This window comes from Drosophila biarmipes, chromosome X, assembly GCF_025231255.1.
Source record: "Drosophila biarmipes strain raj3 chromosome X, RU_DBia_V1.1, whole genome shotgun sequence".
Lineage (NCBI taxonomy): Eukaryota > Metazoa > Arthropoda > Insecta > Diptera > Drosophilidae > Drosophila > Drosophila biarmipes.
In genome coordinates this window covers 10,066,512-10,090,270 of record NC_066611.1, presented here as the reverse complement: position 1 = coordinate 10,090,270, position 23,759 = coordinate 10,066,512, and the positions used below count along the sequence as shown (strand labels likewise).

Here is a 23,759-nt window from a genome sequence, read left to right as displayed (position 1 = left end):
GCTTTGCAGCTTGCATTCTGAGATGAAATTTGTTTAATAAATTTCATTGTTGCTTTTCTTTGTTTGTCATTTCTCCAGACGCTTTTATGGCATCGCCCCCCAGATGGTTCTATATAATAGCCCGGGGTTTTTTGGGAATATCTGTTTTGATTAACCTTACATTTTAAATAATTAAGTTTTTGTTGGTAAACTGGATTTCTTTCATAGATTTTTTATAAAGCATTTCTGAAATGTGTTGGGTATTCTACATATTTATATTATTTTAGCCAAATACAAGCTAAAAATGAATATATTTTTCATGTAAAACAATTTTAACCCATATAATATAAACGATCTGGTAATTAGAAAAACAAGTTTTACTACACACAAAAAAAAACTAAAATTATGGTATCTTTTTTTATGGCATCTCTCCCAGATGGTTCTATATTGTAGTTGGTTTTTGGGGTATATTGGTTTTGATTATAAAAAAAAAGTTAAATTTAGTTATATTCCTTTTTAATTATTTCTAAAGTTTTAAAAAAATGTATATTATCTCTTTTTAAAGTAATACACTTTTTTAAAAGTATTTCTGAAGTTTTATACAAAATCCATATATAAATATAAATTTGAAAAAATTTGTGTTTTTTTGTATATTTTTTAAAAGTATTTCTCAAGTAATCATATTTTATTATCATATATTATCATTTCAGTAGTTCGGTTTTAAATATCAAACTCATTTTCCTTTGGATGATTAAAAGGAATCTGGTACCTATACATATATATACTCATAATTCAATGGAAACCATAATATTTCCATAGTCTTCTATGAACTAACTAACCTTGTGTCCTTTGAATGATTATAAAAACCAATTAGCACCAGTCCAAAGACCCTTAAGATATGGTAGCCTAAATAATTTAATTTGATTATTATTATTTCCGCAAGGCTAATGCAACCCAGATACATGTGATTGCGCCCATTTGTCCCGGAAAATCGCCGGCTAGGGAATTTCCCGTGTCGAAACCAGCTCCGATATTCCATTCCACCTGCAGTGGCACGGCCTGCCGTCCCATTCGGGCGAATTTCCACGCTGGAAATGATGAAATATGCAGTCGAGGGCCCCAAGTCGGGGAACATTAATGAGTTTACTGCCTCTGGGGATTGATTTATGCAGCTAAAATATCGTTAATCGCGATTCAATGAACCGAAATGGGTTCGAATGCCCCCCGACTATGCATATACACGCCTATACCTATGGATATAAATATATCTATCCTTTCCTCCTTGGTTGACAACAGGCAAGGACTTTGATTTCGGAATTGCGATTCCGGACTTGCTGTGCTAATGATTTTTATGGCCGTTGCCATGGCAGCCGCAAGTGGCGACTGAAGTTTTGCGGCTAATTCTAATTCCCATTTATCCGCACTTCATCCGATTCCAGGTGGGCCACGAGGGGACGACGACGGGGCTAAGGATCCAATCGAACAACGACTCACAACGAAACTTTCTTCGGGGCGGCGACGGAGGCCCAATATTCAACAAATTCCCTGGCAATTGCAGGCCATGCAGTACAGTGAACTACCAGTAACAGCAACAGCAACAGCAACATAACGAACAACAACACCGAGGTGCCCTTAGACAATCTATTCGTACAACAAACTCAACTAACAACAAATTGAAAGTGAGTATGAAGAACCTATAGAATACTTTAAAATTAAAGGAGATACTCGCAAATATTGTTGATCAATTGCTTTAGAAATGGTCTATAATCTTATGGCAATTTGACAATGAATATTAAGAACTTTTAGACTATGGTATTTCAGTTTCTTATAAACGGCAGAGGTAAAAATAAAAAAATTCTTTTTAATAATTATAAACATTTATTTTATATAATAATCCGTATTAAAGATATTCGGTATAAAAATAATTTTTTTTTATAACATTTTAAAAGGTAAATAAAGTAGAATAATTCATATTCAGTAGTATTACGCAAAGGCTTGATCAAATGTTATACCTACAAAATGTCCTATATCTTTACTTGGTAGGCAAATAGTGGGTTCATAAGCAGAAGTTCTACTGTATAACAAAATGGATTGAAGGGCTTGACAGCCTTTTTAATAATAGAAATTATGAAATATGTAATAAGCTCCAATATTGGTTATTACCTTTGCTTAGTAGTTTAAAAAATAAATTATTATTACTAAAGAAAACTAAATTTAAAGAGTTATTTTAATGAATAGAGGAGATTATTCAATTCGAAAGCTCTATTGATTTGTGTAGACAAGATGGTAATTTATACTCGTATATACTTGCAAAACAAATTAATTGCATTAAATTGTATTTCAATGATCCTAAAATTGATGTAAAATATGAGTATATATTTAGACATACTATGAAGTAAATAAAAATAAATTCTGTAGTATATCTATCTATCTGTATCTATCTATATTAAATGTTTTTTTAAACTACTTAAAGATCGCGGTAAACCCAATGCAAAATACCATATCTTTTTTGAGTGCATATCGTATATATTCTTAGCTATCCATTCATATTCATAGAAATTTTTGTAAATTGAAAAGTGCCATATTTTTGCTGACTACATATAGAATGGAATCTCCCAAGTCACAGCCATATTTGTTCTAGTAAATTGGAAAGAGCTGTACCTCTGTCCTCTACATGTAGTGAGGAGCATATTCTTAAGTAATACCACTGGGATTACCTCCACTCGACGTGGTCAGCGTGCAGACGGGGAAGAGCTGGGCCTGCAGGAACTGCACGCGACCGCCTCCGAAGTCCATGGTGTGTGTTGAATCTATGGGGTATCTCGGTGCTTACGGCATTTCGATGGGTGAGACCAGGGGGAAGACCGGGCGGGAAACGGACTCAAAATCGGAGCACAGGTCGCCGATTGATTTCACTGGTCGCGATTCACTCGTTTTTGGCACACATTGAAAAAATGCAAACCACTCGGTTGGATCCTTTGCCTGGGCCGCTTATGCAATCGCCGGGGACAGCCGCTTCACAAGGCATTATAGCTGATAGTATTACTATAACAAGTCGCGCACCGACTACGACCAGGCCACTCGCATTGCGTCGCCAAATGATAACCACTGGTTTTCCCCAACTGGGCCGCAGTCGATGATTGGAGCCGTTGTGAACCAACTCGAATTTCCACTGCGACTGTTATAAACAAATAAACAAAGCCTCGCTCGGTCTCTCTGCGCCCGCCGTCGAGCTCCGAGAGGCTCGTTCCGCTGCCATTGTCTAATGCCGCAAGGAAGTGCAAGGTGGAAGTCCTGGCATTCGACACATACCCGTGCACATCCAGCCATCCCAGCCACACCAGCCAGGCCAGCCATCCCACGGCTGGCATGCCGTGAACATGAATTCGATTCGATGGCTCAAACAAAGCCAAAGCCAAAGGCAACCAGCCTTGGATACGCCAAAAAATATACCCACTTGTGTGTGGGGGAAGTGGGTAACAACTCGGTTCGGCGAGTTTCTGTGCACATCCCAACGAGCAACAAATGTTTGCCGAAGGCGGAGCGACTCACGGATACGGACACCATATCTCCAGGTCACGTTTGGTCGGGTAGTATCGAGGTGGTTCTAGAGATAGTTCCAGTTCATAAGGGGTTTCTAGTACCGATTGTTACTTTAATGGGAAGGAATGGGTTCCTTACGTTGAATGTACCAGAATACCTATCTGTAGTTAATATGGGAAATCGCTATTTATACTTAAGATAGTAATTCTTTTATACCAATTACTACACTATCTGAAAGAACCTAGATCCTATATCTTACATTTGTTTCTTGGAGAGATAATAATACTTATTTTATTTATCCCCTATGTGCTTATATCGAAAGTAATATTTTTTTATAAGAAATAATATCTTATATCGATGGGATCTTTAAATTCATTTCTTGAAAAGATAATAACATTTACTAGTAAGATATAAAAATAATAAAAAAAAGAAAAATAATTTTAAATAATAATTATTACTTTATTTGAAAGAACATGGGTTCTTTAGCTTATATGACTTCTTTTGGTGATAAAACACGTAATTCCTATCTCATGGTAAGTCATGAGATTGTGAAAATGATTTTTTTTTAATATGTAAATATGATTTTATTATATATTTATTAATATTAATTTTAACTACAACCATTACCTTATATGGACGTATATGGGGTCTTTAGCTTTAATGAATTTCTTATAATACTTATATGGACTAATTTAGATTTTTGTAAAATTTATTTCCAATTTTCTTCTATTGAAAATTATAAATTCTAATACAAAAAATAATTACCTGACAAAGCATGGATTCTTGAACCTAAATTCATTTCTTAGAAGAATAATAATACTTGTTTAGTCTAATTATTCTATTGTGAAAATTGTATTCAGGTCCAACTTGCTTATATAGAAAATATTAATTTTAGATATTGTCTAATTTATGTAACTACATTTTAGCTAATAGAGTGGCTTTTTATACAAAGTGACATCGATTTTTGAATTTAAATATTTTAAGTTATTTTTAAATAATTTTAGGTATATATCTGGTACTAATGGTACTTATATATTATGAGATTTTGATAATATGCATTTATCTCCAACTTGCTTATATCGAAAATACTATAATTGGGTATTGTCAAGTTTGTAACTTCATTGGAATGATTTCCTATACAAGTAGAAAACCTGAAAAGCCCTCTTAATAACTTATTTTATTTAACTTTTGTTTTGGAGAAACACTTCACCCACTAGATTCGTTCAATCGTTATAGAGACCCCCCCTCAAACAATTTAGCCACTTAGTTTCATTCAATCAGATGCTGCCCGAGTTTTCCTAATAGTCTGAAAAGTCAGCAATGAAAATAAAACGCACGCAGCTAAAAAGAAAAGTTAAGGGGAAAGCAAAACAAATCAAAGCGAAGCCTCGATGCCAAACAAATTTGTCAAAGTCGCTCCCTCGGCGGCAGTGGGAAATCGCTGGGAAATTCGAAGGGGTGCGAGTGGGGTGGGGGGAAAGCCGTGGGAAACTTTTGTGGAGAGAGGAGGGAGGAAGAGGAAGCAGCAGCAGCTGTCAGCTGCCTACGCGGACACAAAACGAACAGGTGTCAGAGAGCGGAGGGAGAGCGAAGAGCCAGCGAAGAGAGGGCCCCAACTTGTAATCACTCGCTCTCCATCGTCCTCCCTCCATCTCTCTCACTTCTGCTCTCCTCCTTATTTTTCTGCCTATGGGATTATGTCATCGAAGTGGATGAACAGCGGGAAGAGGAAGCAGAAGAATCATTAAAGGGGAAGAAAGGTGACATCTTAATACCCTTCCAATAAATCGATCTTTGTTCGGTTTCCACAAACCTAAGGTATCCTTGTTAAGCTTAACATATCCTTTTGAAATCTTTTTACATCTTTGTGTATAAATTATGTTATCAATGTTAGGAACTTTAACGGTCCTCCCTTCTTCTCCTCTCACTGCTCCTGCTCTCTTCCCCATTTTCTGAACAGCGAGAAGAGGAAGCAAAAGAATCATTAAAGAAGAAGAAAGGTGACATGGGTATTAACCCTTCCAATAAATCGATCTCTCTTGGTATCCTTAGCTAAGCTTTAAATATCCTTTTGGAATCATTTTTACACTTTGTATTTAATTATATTGTCAATGTTAGGAACTTTTACGGTCCTTCCTCTCTTCTCTCACTGCTCCTGTTTTCTTCCCCATTTCAGTGAGAGGAACAAGCAGACGAATCATAAAAGGGGAAGAAAGGTAAAATCTTAATAACCTTCCAATGAATCGATCTTTCCTGGGTTTTTACAAACCTAAAGTATCTTTGTTTAAGCTTTAAAAATCCTTTGGAATCTTATCAATGTTGGAAAATTTTACGATCCTCCCTTCTTCTCTCTCTTTTTCCTGTTATCAATGTTAGGAACTTTTAAGAGCCCTTACAATCGTTTAACTCTTAATAAATAACGAAGATCGTCTGGAAATATAGTATTACAACAATGGATCTCATATAAAAATCTTCCTAAGCATTATAACACCCCAACCGAGGGTATATCGAAAAGAAGAAGCTGCACCAGCCGCAGAGGCAGCAGCAATGATCTTGATCGTGCAATTTATGTGTTTTCTATTTTGGCAAGACGCCGTGACTGCCAAGGCGAAAGAAGACTCTCTAACCGAACCGTAAACGCATGCCGTCCCCCTTTGCCCCCCGAACTCCTCATTTCCCTCGCTTTTCCCGCTTTTCCCCCACTTCCCCACCCCCCTGGGCGAGACCCTGCACCGCTTGGCCCTCGTCAATCATCGAATTGTGCCAGCGATTAGCTTTCGCCACCCCATCCCCCGATTTGTACGCCAAGAACTTGCCTCACTCCCCGAATCTACAGTGAATAGCGACGAACGAACCACGCAAAACCAGAGATGTACTCTATTATATCTAGAAATTTTTAAAATCAGTAATCAAGTGAGAAAAGTACACTAATCTGTTCTCAAACTATAAAGTTATATAGGGGATACAAAATATGAACTACGAATTTGAAGAATTTTTAAATTGAAATTTTAAATTCTCATCATATTTTATGCTTAATTTTATTATTTCTTTTATTTTTAAATTGATAAAAAAAACCTATTAAGACAGAGATATGATAAGAAATAAGTAACACCTCTTAGGTTTCATTCCAAAAGTTCGCCTGAGCCAGTGTCCACGGTAGTGCTCTTCGGGCAAATTAACAAATTGCAATTAAAAATTTCCGTTTGCCATATTTTGGCAGCGGCGACATGTGTGTTTTTGTTCACACAGAAAATAAAATCACCCGAATCCGTGTTTCGAAGCTCTATGATAATTGTGACAGAGATAAACGATGTACAAGAATTGGAAGTGAAAAGCGAATTATAAATCTGCTGAATAATGAGTGATCCCGATGGATATCTGCGGATGGTGCAGGCTTTTGATGTGTAGGCTCTAGAGAGTGAGTAGGTTCCTATTTTTCGAAAATCATTTTGACATTTTAATATTCCTGGAGGAGATGTTCCATACACTTGCATAAAATTCCCCTGCGTTGGCATATTTCACAAATATTACTCATACGCCAAGTGTGCCAGATTAAAGGTTAATGTTTTGTAGCTGCTGGGATTGTCAACATTTTGACATTGCATTAGGGTGCTTAGGTTTTTCAGGCCAATTTAACTGTCTTAACATGAAATCGTTGTGTATTTTCAACATGTCAACTCGGCGTATGAGCAATATTTTCTTCTTATACCAAAAATCTCTCTGAGCATTGGCTATCGCAAGGCTTTAAGGACATTTTCAAGCTCCATTTGTGGCATAAACCTCTTGAGTGCTTTCCTTTGTTCCGTTTTTTGTGCCAACACATCAAATTGAATCTTCATTATCTGTTGACAGCACTTCGGTGAACATCTTGAGTGGGCGGAGAAACTGAAGAGGAGGTGCACCGAACAAAACAGCTTGAATTTGATACGGTAATAACCTTAAACTTATTTTATAAAGGGTTTATGGTATTTAAAAATAAAATGGTGCAAAGTTGTGTATAAGCTCATCTAACTGATGTCCCAACATATCACATTATTTTTCTCTGTGCTGGGGCTGGAGTATCTAACGGGACTCACCATTGACATAGTCGCCCAGGACTAGAGAGCATTCCATGTCATTGCATTTGAAGTTGGCTCTCACCACATTCACATTAACGGTGCTGTCTCTCTTCAGCTCCAGCTCATCCTCCTCCCCCGCCTCCTGCTGCTCCCCCTTGGATTTGGTTGCCGCCTCTTCTTCCCCCTCGCCAGCCTCCAGCTCTGCCTCTGTCTCCCTCTCCTCGCTCTTGGAGCGACCATTGTTGTTGCTATCCTCGCTGCAGCTGCTGCAGCATCTCTCCGCACTCCCCACACTCTCCACGCTCGCCATCTCGCTCTGGTGCGAGGGCAGAGGCTGCAGCAAGGCGAGGGGGCAGCGGCGTCGGCTCATCGAAGCCGAGCTCAAGGTTCTTAGCAGGCGGCTAAGGGAGGCGGAAACTGCCTCCCTCTCTCTCTCCGTCATCTTGGGATATGCACTCGAAAAAAAAGTGTAGTAATAGCACTTTAGCACAGATCAGCGCGCGCGTGCCTGTCCAGCCCAGCTAGCTAACGGTTTATCTCGATTTGAGTCGCTCTTCTCGGCTTGGCTCAGCTCAGCTGCTAGCGCAACTGCTGACTGAGCTGCAAAACCAAGGCGGACGACAATGGTGGCCTCTGCCGGCGTCGGCGTCGCTGCCTCTGGCGAAATTGCGAATCACAGTAAACCACGGCATTAAAATTGTTGCTGCCACGGCGTTGCCTTTGTGCAAGGCACCGACAAAAAACAACAAAACAAAAACAAATTGAAGGCCCGCCCAAAAGGCCGAACCAGATGTACACTCAGTAGAAGGCTCGCATAGCGGCTATGCGATGTGGTGGCCGCCGGAAAGATGATATGATAGCTTATCGGGGCGTAATACACAAATCGGAGGAGTTTCACATCAATTTAGGGATAAACAAAAAAAATTCGATGTATAAAGCTTCATCACCCAAATATTGAATTTTTAGTCCTTACAAATAATTTCTAGATCTTGTATTCGTTATAACGTTATAATACCCATTAATTGGTAACACTGAACACTGTATGTTATAATTGGCTAACATGGCGTATGCTTAATTATTTTTTCAATAGTTCAGAAATTGAGTGCAATGACATCCTTACAACCCTGCTTATGATACCCTTTCGCAAGAGTATTTAAAGAAAACACAGCGAACAACAAAAAATAGTTTTTCGTTATTTTGTTGTAGGCCTACTACACGTGGCAGTGGAGGCGGGACAATAGGCGTCCAGGGGGGGCATCTCAGCCCGCCACCCCCAACCCCCATCGAAACTCGGCTGTGATTAACATAAATTGCGCACGACATGGGCTATAAACAGCGCAGCAAAGTTCCCAGCCCTCCTCCCCAGCCGCCTGGTCGGAGCATTTGTTTGCAATTTTAAAATATAAAATAAAAATATGCTCACTAAATCCCGTTTGAGCCGGGACGAATGCCTATATGGGTCTGCCCTCCCCCGCCGCTCCATTGAAATCCTGAACCTCGCCATCCCTCGTTGTGCTGCCTACTTTTTGGCGCGTGAGCGATTTCCATCAGTGATGACGAGGTCTTACAGAGGGATTGCATATTTTGTAGCCCATCTTTCATCAGTAAACCCATTGTGGGGCATAGAGAACCCATGCAGCTTCTGTATTTGAATATTTGCAACCATTTATCACGAATATTGCTTGTTTAAAGGCTTGACATTTATGTTTAATAAGAATTTTGCCAAATTTTGGCACATGGCTTTCATTTGCCGTTGACAGATCGCCGCATTTACGAAATAAGCTCTTTAGAAAGTACAAATTGAAATAGACTGTGTCTTATACGAAAATAAATGGGACTAGCGATTTTTTAAAATTATTTCGAACAAATCATATCAAAAGCCAAGGAAAACCAAAGAATTCTAATGCCATGATATCATAAGTTTTGTTGGGTGAAGGACGGAGATTATACTAATTTTAGTCTTAAAAAATACCAAAAAAAGATTAAAATACTAAAGAATACTGATAGCTGGATATAATAAAAAAATACCAATGATTTATAGGTCTATATATGTGTGATATTTCAAATAAATGTAATTTTCCCATCTGATTAGATAAACCCTAGACGTACAAGGAAGCAGACTTGGAATCTCTGATCTTAAAAAAGCCAAAGGGACATTATAAATAGCTGATTTGGCAATACCGACTCAATCCCCTGTGTGCTCAGCATGGCCCGCTTGGCACCGATTTGCCAGCCTTAGCTCGGTTGTTTTTGCCGGAGATGGAGACGATGTCGGCTTATTGGCATTTGACAGCGCCCTGGCAGCGGCGGGACGTCCTTAGAGAAGAGGTCCTTACGGGCGGCTCAATCTCAATAGCTTGGCGGTGGCGCCACGCAAGGGAAACGCTTTCGAAATGTGCCACAGAGCCCTTTCGCTCGATTAACCCGCCTTACAGCAGCGATACTTTAATGGCAAGGCAGTGATTAGACACTTTAAACTCAAACATATACCCAAGAATAGTTACCAAAGTTACTAAAACATTGCGACCCAACAATCCCGAATCGTAAGCGATAATCCCTGATTGCCAGTTATCGATTACTAATGGCCAGAGTAAGCATAATACCGTTTTCCCACCACACTCAGAAAGTCATATCCGCCGGATATTGCCGCGAGGCGTCGTATCGTTTTTGTCTGCAATGCGTCATTAGGCCCGCGAGGTAACCCAAACCCCGTTGCCAACACTTGCTGCAACACCCGAGATCCCAGTTCCAGTCCCAGTCCCAGTTCCAGTTCCAGTCCCGATCCCCAGCCCCATAAATACCCCCACATCATAGCCTTGCGTCGCTTGCATGTCATTTTCCTTCACCAATTGGTTGCGTCTCCTTTGTTCTTTTGGGCTCTTCTCCATCTAGAACCTCCTTTGTTGTGTTTGCTCAATGGTTTCGTGTAGTGTTCTTGTTGTAGTTTTTATTTTTGGCTGCGGCCGCCCGCAGTACAGTGAAGACTATCCGTCCGTCGTGGTCCCCTCCCCGTGTAGTACACCCGTGCCTCCGGAGAGGCACCTCCGAGCCCCGTTTTGGCCAAGTAAAAGACAGTGACAGGAGCCGAAACAGAGCGACAGAGCGGCCCCCTCCATTTCTCCATTTCTCCCAGGCTACACTCCCCCATTTCTCCTTTATTGATATGCATTTGGAGCCGAGACGAAAATAGACGCCGGCACCGAAAAAAGAAACTATTTACGGTGGACTCCAGGCGTCAGGTACGTCAAACTCAAATGCCAGCCAAAAGCCAAACTACGGCGGCAAAGCGAACTTTTCTGGGCGGGCGGGGCTTGGTGTATCACCAAGCGATTCCCAAAGGCCCGGGTTAATTGATTGTTCGGGCTATTACCTGTTTGATACTCGAATAATTAGGATTACCATAGGGCATCCGTCACTGTCTTGGTTCTAGTATCAGAATTAGATGAAATACCAACGTGGTATTGTGAATACTAAATAGAAGCATGGGGTATAAGACTAGAAAATTAGAAGATTTCAGTTTTGTATAGATTATACGAAGAGGGGTTTGAAGTCAGGACAGTGAGGTGGTATACCTAAACTCGTATAAATATATTTTGCTGAACCACAGTGTTCCTATTATATTATATTAATACAGGGTTTTTGTTTTACAATTTTATAAAACAGTAATTTAACAGAATTTAGTATTGTATTGATTTTACGAACAGGGCTTTTTGAGTTCAGGATAGAAGAGACTCGAATTCTTTTATACCTATTGATCATAAACCACATTATTCCTATTATTATATATAAATAGAGGGACTAGTATTTTTTTAAAACCTGTAATTTAAAAGATCTCATTTTTGTATAGATTTCACGAACAGGACTTTCTGAGTTCAGGATAGTAGGGACTCATTAGGGTTGTATACCCATCCTCGTATAAATATATTTAAACCAAATCACAATATTCTTATTATATTATATAAATATAGAGTTTTTAGTTTTATAATTTTTAAAGCAATAATCTATAAGATTTCAGTTTTGTATAGATTTTACGAACAGGGTTTTCCTGAGTTTAGGATAGTAAGGACTCATATGGCTTGTAAACCTATATTCGCTTTAATATATTTATCCAAAACCATAGAATTTTTTTTATATTACATGAATAGAGGGTAACACTTCTTATTTAAGATGGATTATGTATATACATATTCCATTAGAAAAAGTTCCTTAAAAAAGAGCAGTATCCCCACACAGACCCTAACTTCGACTCACCGTCATTCTGCTTGGATGGCTGCTGGTGGAACTCACAGATCTCCGGACCCGTCGAGGCATTCCGGTTCTCCTTGTCCTTGACGCCCTTCTGCATTTCTGAGGCGATGCGCCGCTCGGCCGGACGGCTTCTCTCAGGATCTCTGGTTCTATTCACTTGGATGAGCTTCCGCGGTGTTCGACGCTCGGGGATTCGGGCTCGGACTCCAATGCGTGGGTGCGATGGGACTGCTGTGCTGTCCCTATGGGGCTATTGGTGGACGAACTTTGTGCCGAATTTGTCTCCGATTTGGAATGGGATTTTCCCTTTTCGTGTGTTCATGTGTGTTGTATGAGTGACTAAAGGGGTGTAAATGAGTTGGGGGTTCGGATGGGGTGTTTTGTGTGTGCCTGGTGTGTGTAGTGGGCCGAATGGAACTGAAGTCTCAGGGCCTGCTTGTCTCCGGCACTCTGCGAGTCAACCGGCTCACTGGGATTGTCTACTTGGTGCCTTTAGCCATCCATACACTTGGAGAAATTAGTGTAGTAACAGTGACCATCGATGGATCCCTTTCACTACGATACGAACACATTCTAGTTTGTCTCTGGAGTTTTGTAAGCCATAATAACATTAAAAATATGAATTACAATGGATTAACGTTTGCTAGTTAATAAAGCACTGTTAAAAAAATCTATACTAAGTCAAATTGTTCATACTTTGTCACTTAAGAAGTAAGCCATTTTTTATAGAACAAGATATGAAAGTTTAAAAATATATTATACAAATAGTTTACAGAAAGTTTGTAGCTTAGAGTGTCCTCTTGAGTATTGAAGTGTAATCTTGTCGTAGCTTTATGTGCCATATGTCCGAGGTGTTTCGCCCAGTGTACGTTGCCAGCTGAGCGGTATTCTCACCTTGGAGCGAGCGTTAAACGTTAACGGTGAACGGCGCCCGACGCCGGATACCGGGTGACTGGCTACTGGCCATCGGATGGTAGCCGATGTATCCGCCGGAAAAGCCGGAAAACTCGGAATGGTCGGAAAATTCGGAACGGAAACGGGAAACACTTCGTGACAATGCGACGCGGGCTGGCAAACAAATCAAAGCGAATTAGTTGCATTAGTGGCAGCTATCAGCGCAAAAGGCAGCAACACGGCTCCAGGATGCGGCGCTGCTGCCAATGACTCGTCCTCCTCTTTCTGTTCCCAATCCCAGACCCACTTCCAGCGCCACCTGCTCCTCCGCTTCCCCGATGCTCTGCCAAGTCGCCTGGCGTGCCAGCACCTTGGGCCATAATGCACATGCGAGTCCATCGAGAAACAGGGTGTCCCAAGTTAATAGCCAGTGAACTCAAACCCCTGAAGGGTTCCAATCTTTTTTTAATTCTTTCTGCCCAAAACCCACGAATTCTTCATGTTCTAATGTTCCAAAGACCCTATCCCAAAAAGGTCTTATCAAAATAGTATACTTATCAAGTTTTGTACTAGTATACAATATTTAGTATTTTAGGTATGTGACTCCTGGACATCCAAATAATATTAATATCGTGTTTATTTCTATTTATTGTGGTCTGAATTCGACACCCCTTATCGCAGATAATCGTATGTACTGGCATATATTTATCGGACGGCCCCACATACCATCCATGCCGCTGCCACTGCTGATTATGTGCCATTAAAATTGGCTGCCAATTGGCAAAAGTTTTTTTCCATTCTGCACTCTGCATTCCCGCTTTCTCCAGTTTTTTCACTTCACCTCCATGACGGCCTTTTGTTCGTTGTCCCGAGGCTTTGCCCTTTGGCGCGGTTCAAAGTTCAATGCATTTCCCTTGCGACACGCACACTCGCACGTCGATGTGCCACGCCCCCAGCCGCCCAGCCCACAAACACAAGCTAAAGTACAAACGACCAGGGTTGCCATTGTGGCCATTTTCAATTGGTTTGTACATTTTAAAAGGCTTTTTTATGACAACTTTCAATTCAAAAACTTATTCCTTGAAACGTTTTTTTTTTCCTTTTTCCTTCTTTTAAAATCTCTTTACTAGGTGTCTTAAAGTAGGCTACAATAAACTGAAAGAGATTTTAAAATAAAAAAATTGTTATTTTAAGATATATTTAATCTATAACACAAATAAATTATATCTTAAATTATGGAGATACTTCTCAAATCACTTTTCTTTCTTTTACTACTAGAATTCCCATATTAAGGTGTCTAAAAGTAGGCTGCAGTATATGAAAATTTAAAACAACATACTTTTGACATAATGTTTAGTGGTTTAAAAACTCTTGAGAGCCAGCCCTTTTTATTTTATCTTATATCCCAGAAAAAAGGTGTCGAAAAGTAGGCTACAATATGTTATATTTGAAAAAAACCTACTTTTGCACATAATTTTTAGTGTTTTAAAAACTTTTTTTTGGCACATTTTATAATAATACGAATATCAATCCATATTTATTCTATTTTGTACCCCTATCAAATCCTTTTTTTCCGTACATCTTATAAAAACTTTTCCATTATTTGAACAAGATTGGCAGCACTGCAACTGACAGTCCATCCTCACACATTTCCACAAAACGCCGAGGCGTCGAAAAATCCTAAACGCAACTTTGTCAGACTTTCGTGGGGCAAATGGAGGTGACGAGCTGGGGGCTGGGGGCTGGGGGCTGGGGCTCTGGGTTTTCGGGGCCCCAAGTTTTGGATTTCGCATTCAGCTTGGGTTTCGGGCTGGGTAAAGTGTTCCTGTCAGCCATCAGGCGGCAGAAATGAAATATGCGCGACTTCTACGGACAAACTAAATGAACTCTGAACTTTATGCGAAATTTCACCTCATGCATGCATGCATGTGAGTGGAGGTGTGTGTGGGGTGTGTGTGCGCTGCGTGTTTTAAACTTTTGTTGCCTGGCAAAGTAAATTTGCATAGGGTTTTTGGCTAAGTGAGGCAGTGGAGGGATCGCGCACAAGACATTGCGAAAAAATATGTTTAACAAGCGACTCAATGCAGTGAGAAGTAAAATGTAGACTCACGATTGGGCATAGGACATTATTACGGATTTATCTGAATTATAATCCATTTAAGTTTTTTTTCTTCTTAATATATTAATCTTTAGGCTATTATTTATAAGGTTTAGTCTTTAATTATCAAATTATAGTAGATAAAATAATTTTTTTGTTGGGTATATCTTCATGTTCAGAACAAAAGAATTGCAAGCAGATAAATGTTAAAATCCAGAAAGGTAATGTGTTTCGATAAGTGTGCTCTTTTTTTTAATTATTAATTATTTATTTACCGAAATGTTCAATTAGATGCATTCCACTTTTTTTTTAAAGCTAAAAATACATAGAAATTTATATTTTTAACCTTAAAACCATATTTGAACCATTTCCCTTTACATTTTCAAACAACAAACTTGCTATTCTTGTTTTCTCTGTGTAGCCATTATTCGTTTGGCTTTCAATTTTTCAGCTTGAAATGCCAAAAGTGCGTCATGAATGATGATATATGTATGCGAGTAGGGAGTTGTGGTAACAGCAGGGAATGGGTGAAGCAATGGGTGAAAAAAGAGGGGAAGTTGGGGGGTGGTGGGCAAAAGTGGGTCGTGGGTGTGAAAGGAAGTGGCCGAAGCCCCGGAATTTCCGAAGTGCAACACGCGGACAAGGGCTAAGGCTTGGCCCTGGTATTAACCCAAAATAGACCGCCCAAGCCCACAGGACTTCTTTAAAATTAAATATTAACTTGTAAACTAATTGATAAACACTTGAAAGCCATATAAAGAGTTAGAGTAATTTTGTTCTTATTATTTTAGGTTGGTTTATAAGTATTCCTATTTAGGAAGAGCTCGAAAGTTGGCCTGAGAATAGGAATATTTATAAATTAAAACTCTTCTTAAATCTAAAAATGAGGCTTACTGACTCAGTAAAGTGGAAACAAAAAAGCCCAAATTCCATATACTTTTAGGGCGTTGAATTCTTATTTTCCTCATAGATGTCAGCAAAAGCTAGAAGAATCAACAGCCTAGTCTGTCATTTGATGACTATGAGAGATATTTGCGTATAATAAATAAAGAAGTGTTGGATTAGCATTTTCCCCAGACATATGTAGATATTTCCTTCGGTCTATAACCACTGCTGATGCAATTGCAAACAAGTTCGAGGGTTAATTGAGCAATTTGCGCGGCTCTCTGTCGCATTATCCTCCGGATTCTAATTTTAGTCGCCGGCTACGTCAGCGGGCCAATTTGCAGGTCCCGCTGCCACCGGCGACTGGCTTCGCTGCGGCTGTTTGATCAATAACCCAGATACAGGGCCGTAACAACAACACCGAATCAACAATGCCACACAGACCCAGAAGCCGCGAGAGTCGGCCGAGTCCGTCGAATTGACTCGCAGCCATCAAGTTAATTGCAGCTGCATTGTGCATCGGGCATCGGGCATCGGGCATCGGCCATTATTAAGACTCCAACTCCGCTTGTCTCTGTTTTCCAGTTGATAACTGCCGATTTTTGAACTGACAATAAAGCTAAGCGCAACTGTTTCAAACCAAGAAACCAAAGGAACCCCCATTTAATCAGAGGAAAAGAGGAGGAGGAGACAAAACAAACACGAAAATGGGACGCAAAGTCACCGTGGCGGTGTCCACACTGAACCAATGGGCCCTGGACTTCGAGGGGAACATGGTGAGGATACTGCAGTCCATCCTGGAGGCCAAGGACATGGGCGCCAGCTATCGAACGGGCCCCGAGCTGGAGGTTTGGTAAGTGCAGCGGGGAAATCCCCCACAGATTCAAAATCACACATTAAAGTGTCCAAAAGTATGCTACAATATTTTATAGATTTTCTTCAGGAGGTTTGAAGTATCAATTAAAAGCTGTCCTAAGGTGGACTACATTATATTTTTAGTACAAAAGACCCATATGCAGAGAGTTTCTTTAACAGTTTCAAAATCACAATTAAAAGGTATCCAAAAGTAGGCTTCAATTTTTTTAATCCAAAGTTGCTTTGAATAAGTGATAAAAGTCAAAATTAATTTTCCATAGCATAAATCTGTGCACGTTTTTAAAAACTGGTTTTAAAATCTCAATTGAAGGCTGAGGCCAAGTATGGGAAAAGTGAAAGAGCCTTGGATAGGTGGTGAAAGATCGATTAACCTTTTCATAGCATACTTTTCTGTACATTTATAAACTGCATTCAGATCTCCAGCAAATCATAATAATATCTATAGAATAAAAAACGCCTTTTATTAATAATTTCGAAGATATTTATTTTAGAAACTTAAGATATATAACTTTTTCTCTGTAATTATTAATATAACTAGAGTATTTCTTAAAATAACATTGTTTAAAATAAAGTAAAAATAATCTTGAATTTAAATTACTTATGAATGCGTTAGGATAGCTTGCAATCAAGTTTAAAATCTCTAAAGTATTATACTACGATTGTTTCAACTTAAAATTGGTTTAAAGTGACTAAAATATTATTCATCAATTTTACTAATGTAATGTATATTACATCCACAGTGGTTACAGCTGCGAGGACCACTTCCGGGAGCCGGACACATTCCTGCACTCGTGGGAGGTGCTGCTGGAGGTGATGATGTCGCCGATGTGGTGAGTCCCCTTGAGAGCTCTTCCAGATTAGCTGGCTTAACCCCTCTTCATCCCCTTGTGACCCGCAGTGAGAACATGCTGGTGGACGTGGGCATGCCGGTGATGCATCGCAACGTGGCCTACAACTGCCGGGTGGCGTTCTTCAACCGCCAGATCCTGCTCATCCGGCCCAAGATGGCCATGTGCGACGACGGCAACTACCGGGAGTCGCGATGGTTCACCGCCTGGACTAAGAACCAGCAGACGGAGGAGTACGTGCTGCCGCGCATGATTGCCCAGCACACGGGTCAGCAGACGGTGCCCATCGGGGACGCCGTGATAGCCACCAGAGACACCTGTCTGGGCTACGAGATCTGCGAGGAGCTGTGGAATGTGCGCAGCAAGCACATCGAGATGTCGCTGGCCGGCGTGGAGCTGATCGTCAACAGCTCCGGCAGCTACATGGAGCTGCGAAAGGCCCACATCACCTCCGATCTCATCCGGAATGCCAGCTTCAAGGCCGGCGGAGCCTATCTGTTTAGTAATCTCCGCGGCTGCGATGGCCAGCGCGTGTACTTCAATGGCTGCTCGGCCATTGCCCTGAACGGCGAGATCCTGGCCCGGGGTCAGCAGTTCGCCCTGCAGGATGTGGAGGTCACGCTGGCCACCATCGATCTGGAGGAGATTCGTGCCTATCGGGTGAGCCTACGATCGCGCTGCTCGGCTGCTGCTGCTGCGCCGGATTACCCAAGGATCCACTGTGATTTCGAGATGTCCACGCACAGTGACATCTTCAAGACGTCGACGCCACCGCTGAATTGGCCCATCCACACACCGGAGGAGGAGATCGCCCTGGGACCGGCCTGTTGGCTGTGGGACTACCTGAGGAGATCCGGTCAGGGGGGATTCTTTCTGCCGCTCAGCGGCGGCGTGGACTCCAGCAGCTCCGCCACCATAGTGCACTCCATGTGCCGGCAGATCGTGCAGGCTGTGCAACTGGGCGATGCCCAGGTGCTCCACGACATCCGTTTGATCCTCGCCGACACGGATTATACGCCGGATAATGCCGCCGGCTTGTGCAACCGACTGCTGGTCACCTGCTACATGGGCAGCGTGAATAGCAGCAAAGAGACGAGGCGGAGGGCCGCCCAATTGGCCAGCCAGCTTGGCAGCTATCACATCGAGATCAGCATCGACTTGGCGGTGAATGCCCTGCTTGGCATCTTCAATGTCGTCACCGGGCTGACCCCACGGTTCCGGACGCAGGGCGGCTGTGCCCGCCAGAACCTGGCTCTCCAGAATATGCAGTCGAGGATTCGCATGGTGCTGGCCTACATCTTCGCCCAGCTGATGCTGTGGGTGCGAAACAGGCCGGGTGGCCTGCTCGTCCTGGGCTCCGCCAACGTGGATGAGTCGCTGCGCGGCTACCTCACTAAGTACGATTGCTCCTCGGCGGACATCAATCCGATTGGCGGAATATCAAAAATGGATCTGCGAAGATTTCTCACCTATGCCAAGGAGAAGTAAGCAAGGGTTTTGCATTGGGGAATACACACGTATATGTCGAACAACTCAGAAGAAAAGGTTTAAAAAAAACCACAGCTTATTCAATCTCCTTAAATCTAAAGAATTGTAAAGAATCGAAAAACAAAATAGACTTTAGTGTCATCTCTTTTTCAAAATCGCTTAAACAAAATCGTAGCACAATCAGGAAAGAGAGAGGGAAAGAAAGTATTTTCATCTTGATTTTAAGAACGTTTCTTCTTGGAAAAGTGAGAAATCAATACCTTAAATTGAGATAATTTCGATCTTCATCTCCATTTCAAGATCGCTCAAATAAGATCAAGTGATGACACAATGAAGAGAGATATAAATAGAGAATGAGAGTGTTTTCATCTTGATTTTAAGAACGTTTCTTCTTGATAAAGCGAAAAAACCATTCCTTAAATTGAGATCATTTCGCTCTTTTATTTGAGAAATTAATGATTCAGAAATGTTCTTTGGCTCCTTTCCTTTCTACATTTTTCTGAGTGTATATATACTATGCATCATCCACTCCAAAAGTTGATAGTTGCCTTGCTAATACTCAAATCCTTTTTATCCAGGTTCAATCTGCCCGTGCTGGAGTCGATCATCGATGCCCCGCCCACCGCCGAACTGGAACCGCTGCAGGAGAACGGGGAGCTGCAGCAGACGGACGAGCAGGACATGGGCATGACCTATGCGGAGCTCTCCGAGTACGGGCGCCTGCGCAAGCAGTCCTTCTGCGGCCCGTACAGCATGTTCTGCCGCCTGGTGGCCACCTGGAAGGGCGACCTCAGTCCCAAGGAGGTGGCCGAGAAGGTGAAGCACTTCTTCCGCTGCTACGCCATCAACCGGCACAAGATGACCGTGCTGACGCCGTCGGTGCATGCGGAGAGCTACAGCCCGGACGACAATCGGTTCGACCATCGTCCCTTCCTGTACAGGCCCAACTGGAGCTGGCAGTTCAAGGCCATCGACGACGAGGTGGACAAACTGCAGCCGATCTACACGCCCTCGTCGGCGCAATTGCGACCCAGCAGCGAGGACCTGATGCTGTCCACCCAGAGGTCCTTTGCAGGCGACGACTCCAAGCACTCCTCGCCCCTGTCCTCGGCCTCGGCGTCCGCCTCCATTGACGTGGGCATTTCCACGGCGGCGGTGCCGCTACCAGGAGCCGCTGCCCCCGGCGGCCTCTCCAAGAAGCCCAGCGGCTACTCCAAGGTGCACGTGAATGTGCTCGGCAAGATCAAGGACCGCACCGGCATTCCTGTCTAGGATCAACATACTCGCAAAGCACTGGAAATATACAATGTTATTTTTTTTTATCGACACAGCTTGATGTCTTTTGCTGCCCTTAGTGAGAAATCTTAGGGTTTTGGCTGGCGCAATTCACATTTGTTTAACTATGTGCCTTCTTTTGGTCGTAAATTGTTTCCTCTCATGCTAGTTTATAGTAAAATGTTTCCTTAAATTGTTTGACACACTTCCTTAGACCCACATATGTGGGATAAAAGAAATTAAATTCCAAAGAAAATACCCTTTAATTGCTGTTTTAGATTTAGTTGTTTTGATCAAGTTTCTGTAACATTATCACCCTACGTTAGAGTTAAATTTCCTTATAGTTTCAGTAAATAAAGTTGAACCAAAATCATAAATTTGGAATTGAAAAAGGCTTTAATACCTTTGTATCCTAAATAATACTCGGTCATGTCCTAAAAATAAAGAGAAAATACTTAGGCTCCATTAAATCTAACCATTATTTGCATGCCATATCCAGCACTTTACTGGTCATGCTTGCAAATCACTAAACACGTAGCTTTATTGTAGAACCGCAGCAAAAGGCATTATCCTGTAAATATACAAAATCATTATGCGTAGTCATAAAATTCTAGGCGTAGTCATATTAGAGCGTCATCCTTCTAGATCACACAGTTTTCTAAAGATCCCTTTCGATGTAGTCGGCCTTTGTAACGTCTTTTCCGGTTTGCCTTATCTTAAAGTCTTTAATCTTGTCTAATGCTCAAGCGAAAAACTGGACAAACTACTTGTCTCTCTGTCCAAAGAATTTGTATAACAATCTTTAAGAAACAACTAGGCAAGTCCTTTGCCACACACTTAGTTAGATATATAACTATTTTTTCTGGCTTTACGAAAACGTATTACTTGTTGTGTTGTTGGTTGTGTGCAGTGCGTTTAAGGGGTGTGGAATATTCCTATGAGCCCCAGTCTTATAAAATGCGAAAACATGCGAAAATGCGAAACAGTCCCAATTATTATTCGATCTTTTTGTTTTTTAAATTTATAAGCTGACTTTGTAAGCTTTTAAGGACTAATTATATGTTTCTAAAAACAATGATATTTCATATTAACTATGTTCAAATCTTTCAATATGTTTCATAACTGAGACAAACTCGTTTTCTCTATGCTTACAATCGCACAACGTAGACTATTATATAAAATAAATAAGGAACGTCAATTATATAAAAAAGTATATATTCGATATCATAGCTCGCTTAGGAAAAGTGAGGCGCTTGAGAGATCATATGTTAGTTAGTCTTTTTAGGTACTTATACACTTTTTTTTTGTAAACCTGTAAAACCTTTTTGAACACTTTAAAACCCAAACTGGTAACTATTGAATTCAGAATAAATTAGATCAGATCATAATTAATTAATAATTCAAATTGTATCCGACTTAAATTTTAGTTATAAGAACTCGAAGATTATGTAAAATTACCATAATTTTAAAGACACTTAACTAGGAGACTTGAAAGATATTGTTTTTAGAAATGCATGTAGATTTATGGCACATTGTGAATTTGAACACTCGCAGCGGTTCGATTAAATGGAACACTGATTATACACCTCTCTAGAAGGAAATATATACACCAGTGATGTTCTGTGGTTTCAAATGGATTGGGAAGTGGTACACTTTGGTTTTTTTTAGGATATAGTAGTGTATAAGACCGGGTTCAACATTTTAAGGAGATCATAGTAACATTTAAATATCCCAAAAAATTGGGTTATCTGAATTTCCGTCCCAAACCCAAACTTTAAAGTGACTCTCCCAAGAAAAAAAGACAAACAAGGTTGATTTTTGCTTGGCATTTTATTAGGTGCTAGACGCATAGTGGTGCTATATCGGCGCTGGGCAGGAATCCCGTCCAGCCGATGATCGTGCGGAAGTGCTCGCCACTGAGGCGCCTCACGACGCGCACATTGCTCTGCTTCCCGTGGATGGCGTCCACCTTGCGGCCCCGCAGGTGATCCAGCACCATCTGGCCGCGCGTGTGGACGCCACTCAGCTCCACGGTGGCATAGTACTCCCGCTGGTCGGCGATCATGGCGTCCGGGAAGAGGTAGATGGCCGTCAGCAGGGAATCGCAGCTGATCCACTTGATGAATCCCCGCGGCTCCAGCATCGAGCGTTCCGCCCGGGTCAGCAGCTCCACGAAGGGATGGTCGACGGCGCCCAGCACATTGAGTCGCCAGTCGAGCGTCACGCCCAGCTCGCCATCGATGCAGGTCTCCCAGGGCAGGACTAGCGCTGGCCGCGTCAATCGCTCTAGGCTTGTGTGCGCCGCCTCCGGATCCATCATGAAATTGAACTCGCCACTCTTGGACACATTGCCCTTGCCGAAAATGTTGCCGCCCATAATGTAGACGTCGCCGATCTTGTCCAGAAACGAGCGTCCATAGAGATTGATGCAGTTGGCAAAGTTGGTGAGTGGCCCGCAGAGCAGGAAGTCCACTTGGCCCGGGTACTCGCAGGCCAGGCGGTACATGGCGTTCACGGCGTGCTCCGGCTGCAGTTCCTGCTGCTCGTTGACCTCCGGATAGCCACCCACATCGTTCAAGCCGTCCTGGCCATGGAATTTAGAGGTGTACTCCCAAGTGCGTGGCACAATCGACTCGGCACAGCCCTTAAAGACGGGAACCTAGGGAGGAGATGGAGGATTAGAGGGGATTCCTGTGTGTCCGGATCTGAAACTTACATCCCGCCTGTCCAGCGTGTGGAGCACCCGCAGGGCATTCAGCGCGCCATTGTCCACGTCCGTGTTGCCCTGCACCGTGGTGATGGCCACCACTTTGACGCTCCTGCCGCCCGGCAGAGCCACCCCCTCGGCCCGCAGCATCATGGCCAGGCCCCAGGCGTCGTCCGTGCCGATGTCACAGTCGTAGACCGCGAGGCGATGCTTGCTCTCCATGGCTAGGGGTTTCCAAGCGAACTGGCCTGCCCGTTGCTATCGATTGCCATGGCTATCGTTTTGCTGGGCGCTCATTGTTGCCACCGAATCTTAGGTAGCAGTATTAAGTATTTAGTTTTGAGGGTTATTTTGGGTGACTGACTGAAGGCACTCTTTGGATCTGGCAGAGCTGATTTGTAGGCCGCCCTTTAGAGGGGACATTTCCCAACACTTTTCTGCAATTATTTAAACATTTAAGCTTTGTTCTAGGCATACAATTAGGCAAACTCACCTGCCACCTGCCACCTGCAATTCCTTTCTGCATTACAATCATCTGTGGTAATGAGGTGAGTTTCTTGTAAGTCCAGCTGTTAGTGGTGAAATTACAAGCTGTTGTTGTTGTATTTTCTTATCCACCACACATATGATTTGAATATTATTTTAGATATTTATTAAATGAATAATGCATTTTTAATAAATAAATGAAATATTTTAAATTATGGCTTAAAAAATAAAGGACGTTCTTTAAGGCAGGTGTCTAAGTCAAGAATTTCCCTTAGCATTGACTCAACCTTCTTTTCTGAATCATATAGATAATAGTTCCTAGAATTTGTAGCGTTAATATTTATTATAGTTAAAGCTATGAATTTGGTATACCC

The 23,759-nt window shown here is 41.8% G+C and overlaps 3 protein-coding genes across 13 annotated transcripts in view; 1 reads left to right on the top strand and 2 right to left on the bottom strand.

Moving 5' to 3' along the window:
• The window catches only part of LOC108023963 (cytosolic carboxypeptidase Nna1), a 29,776-nt gene extending 17,529 nt beyond the window's left edge, over nt 1–12,247 (bottom strand). For 6 of the 11 annotated variants that reach the window (XM_050890511.1, XM_050890512.1, XM_050890514.1 and 3 more), the window contains exon 1: nt 11,832–12,246. In XM_050890511.1, the coding sequence (XP_050746468.1) occupies nt 11,832–11,925 (94 nt within the window). In that variant the 5' untranslated portion in view covers nt 11,926–12,246. Of the gene's footprint in view, nt 1–7,598; nt 8,023–11,831 lie in introns of those variants that run through there. The other 5 variants (XM_017093682.3, XM_017093684.3, XM_044093686.2 and 2 more) reach the window with 2 other exon arrangements.
• Nucleotides 1–21,829, top strand: part of LOC108023964 (glutamine-dependent NAD(+) synthetase) — a 39,746-nt gene extending 17,917 nt beyond the window's left edge. The window contains exons 3-7 of the mRNA XM_017093685.3: nt 1,419–1,658; nt 16,291–16,558; nt 17,322–17,411; nt 17,480–18,913; nt 19,496–21,829. Coding sequence (XP_016949174.1) covers nt 16,413–16,558; nt 17,322–17,411; nt 17,480–18,913; nt 19,496–20,189 — 2,364 coding nt within the window. The 5' untranslated portion in view covers nt 1,419–1,658; nt 16,291–16,412 and the 3' untranslated portion in view covers nt 20,190–21,829. The remainder of the gene's footprint in view (nt 1–1,418; nt 1,659–16,290; nt 16,559–17,321; nt 17,412–17,479; nt 18,914–19,495) is intronic.
• A 174-nt stretch (nt 21,830–22,003) lies between these two features.
• On the bottom strand, nt 22,004–23,501 carry LOC108023914 (uncharacterized). Its single transcript, XM_044093562.2, has 3 exons — nt 23,393–23,501; nt 22,909–23,336; nt 22,004–22,851 (listed from the first exon to the last, which is right to left on the bottom strand). The coding sequence occupies exons 2-3, from the start codon at nt 23,119–23,121 to the stop codon at nt 22,033–22,035; spliced, it is 1,032 nt and encodes a 343-aa protein (XP_043949497.1). The 5' UTR covers nt 23,122–23,336; nt 23,393–23,501; the 3' UTR covers nt 22,004–22,032.
• Between the last annotated feature and the right edge of the window lie 258 nt (nt 23,502–23,759).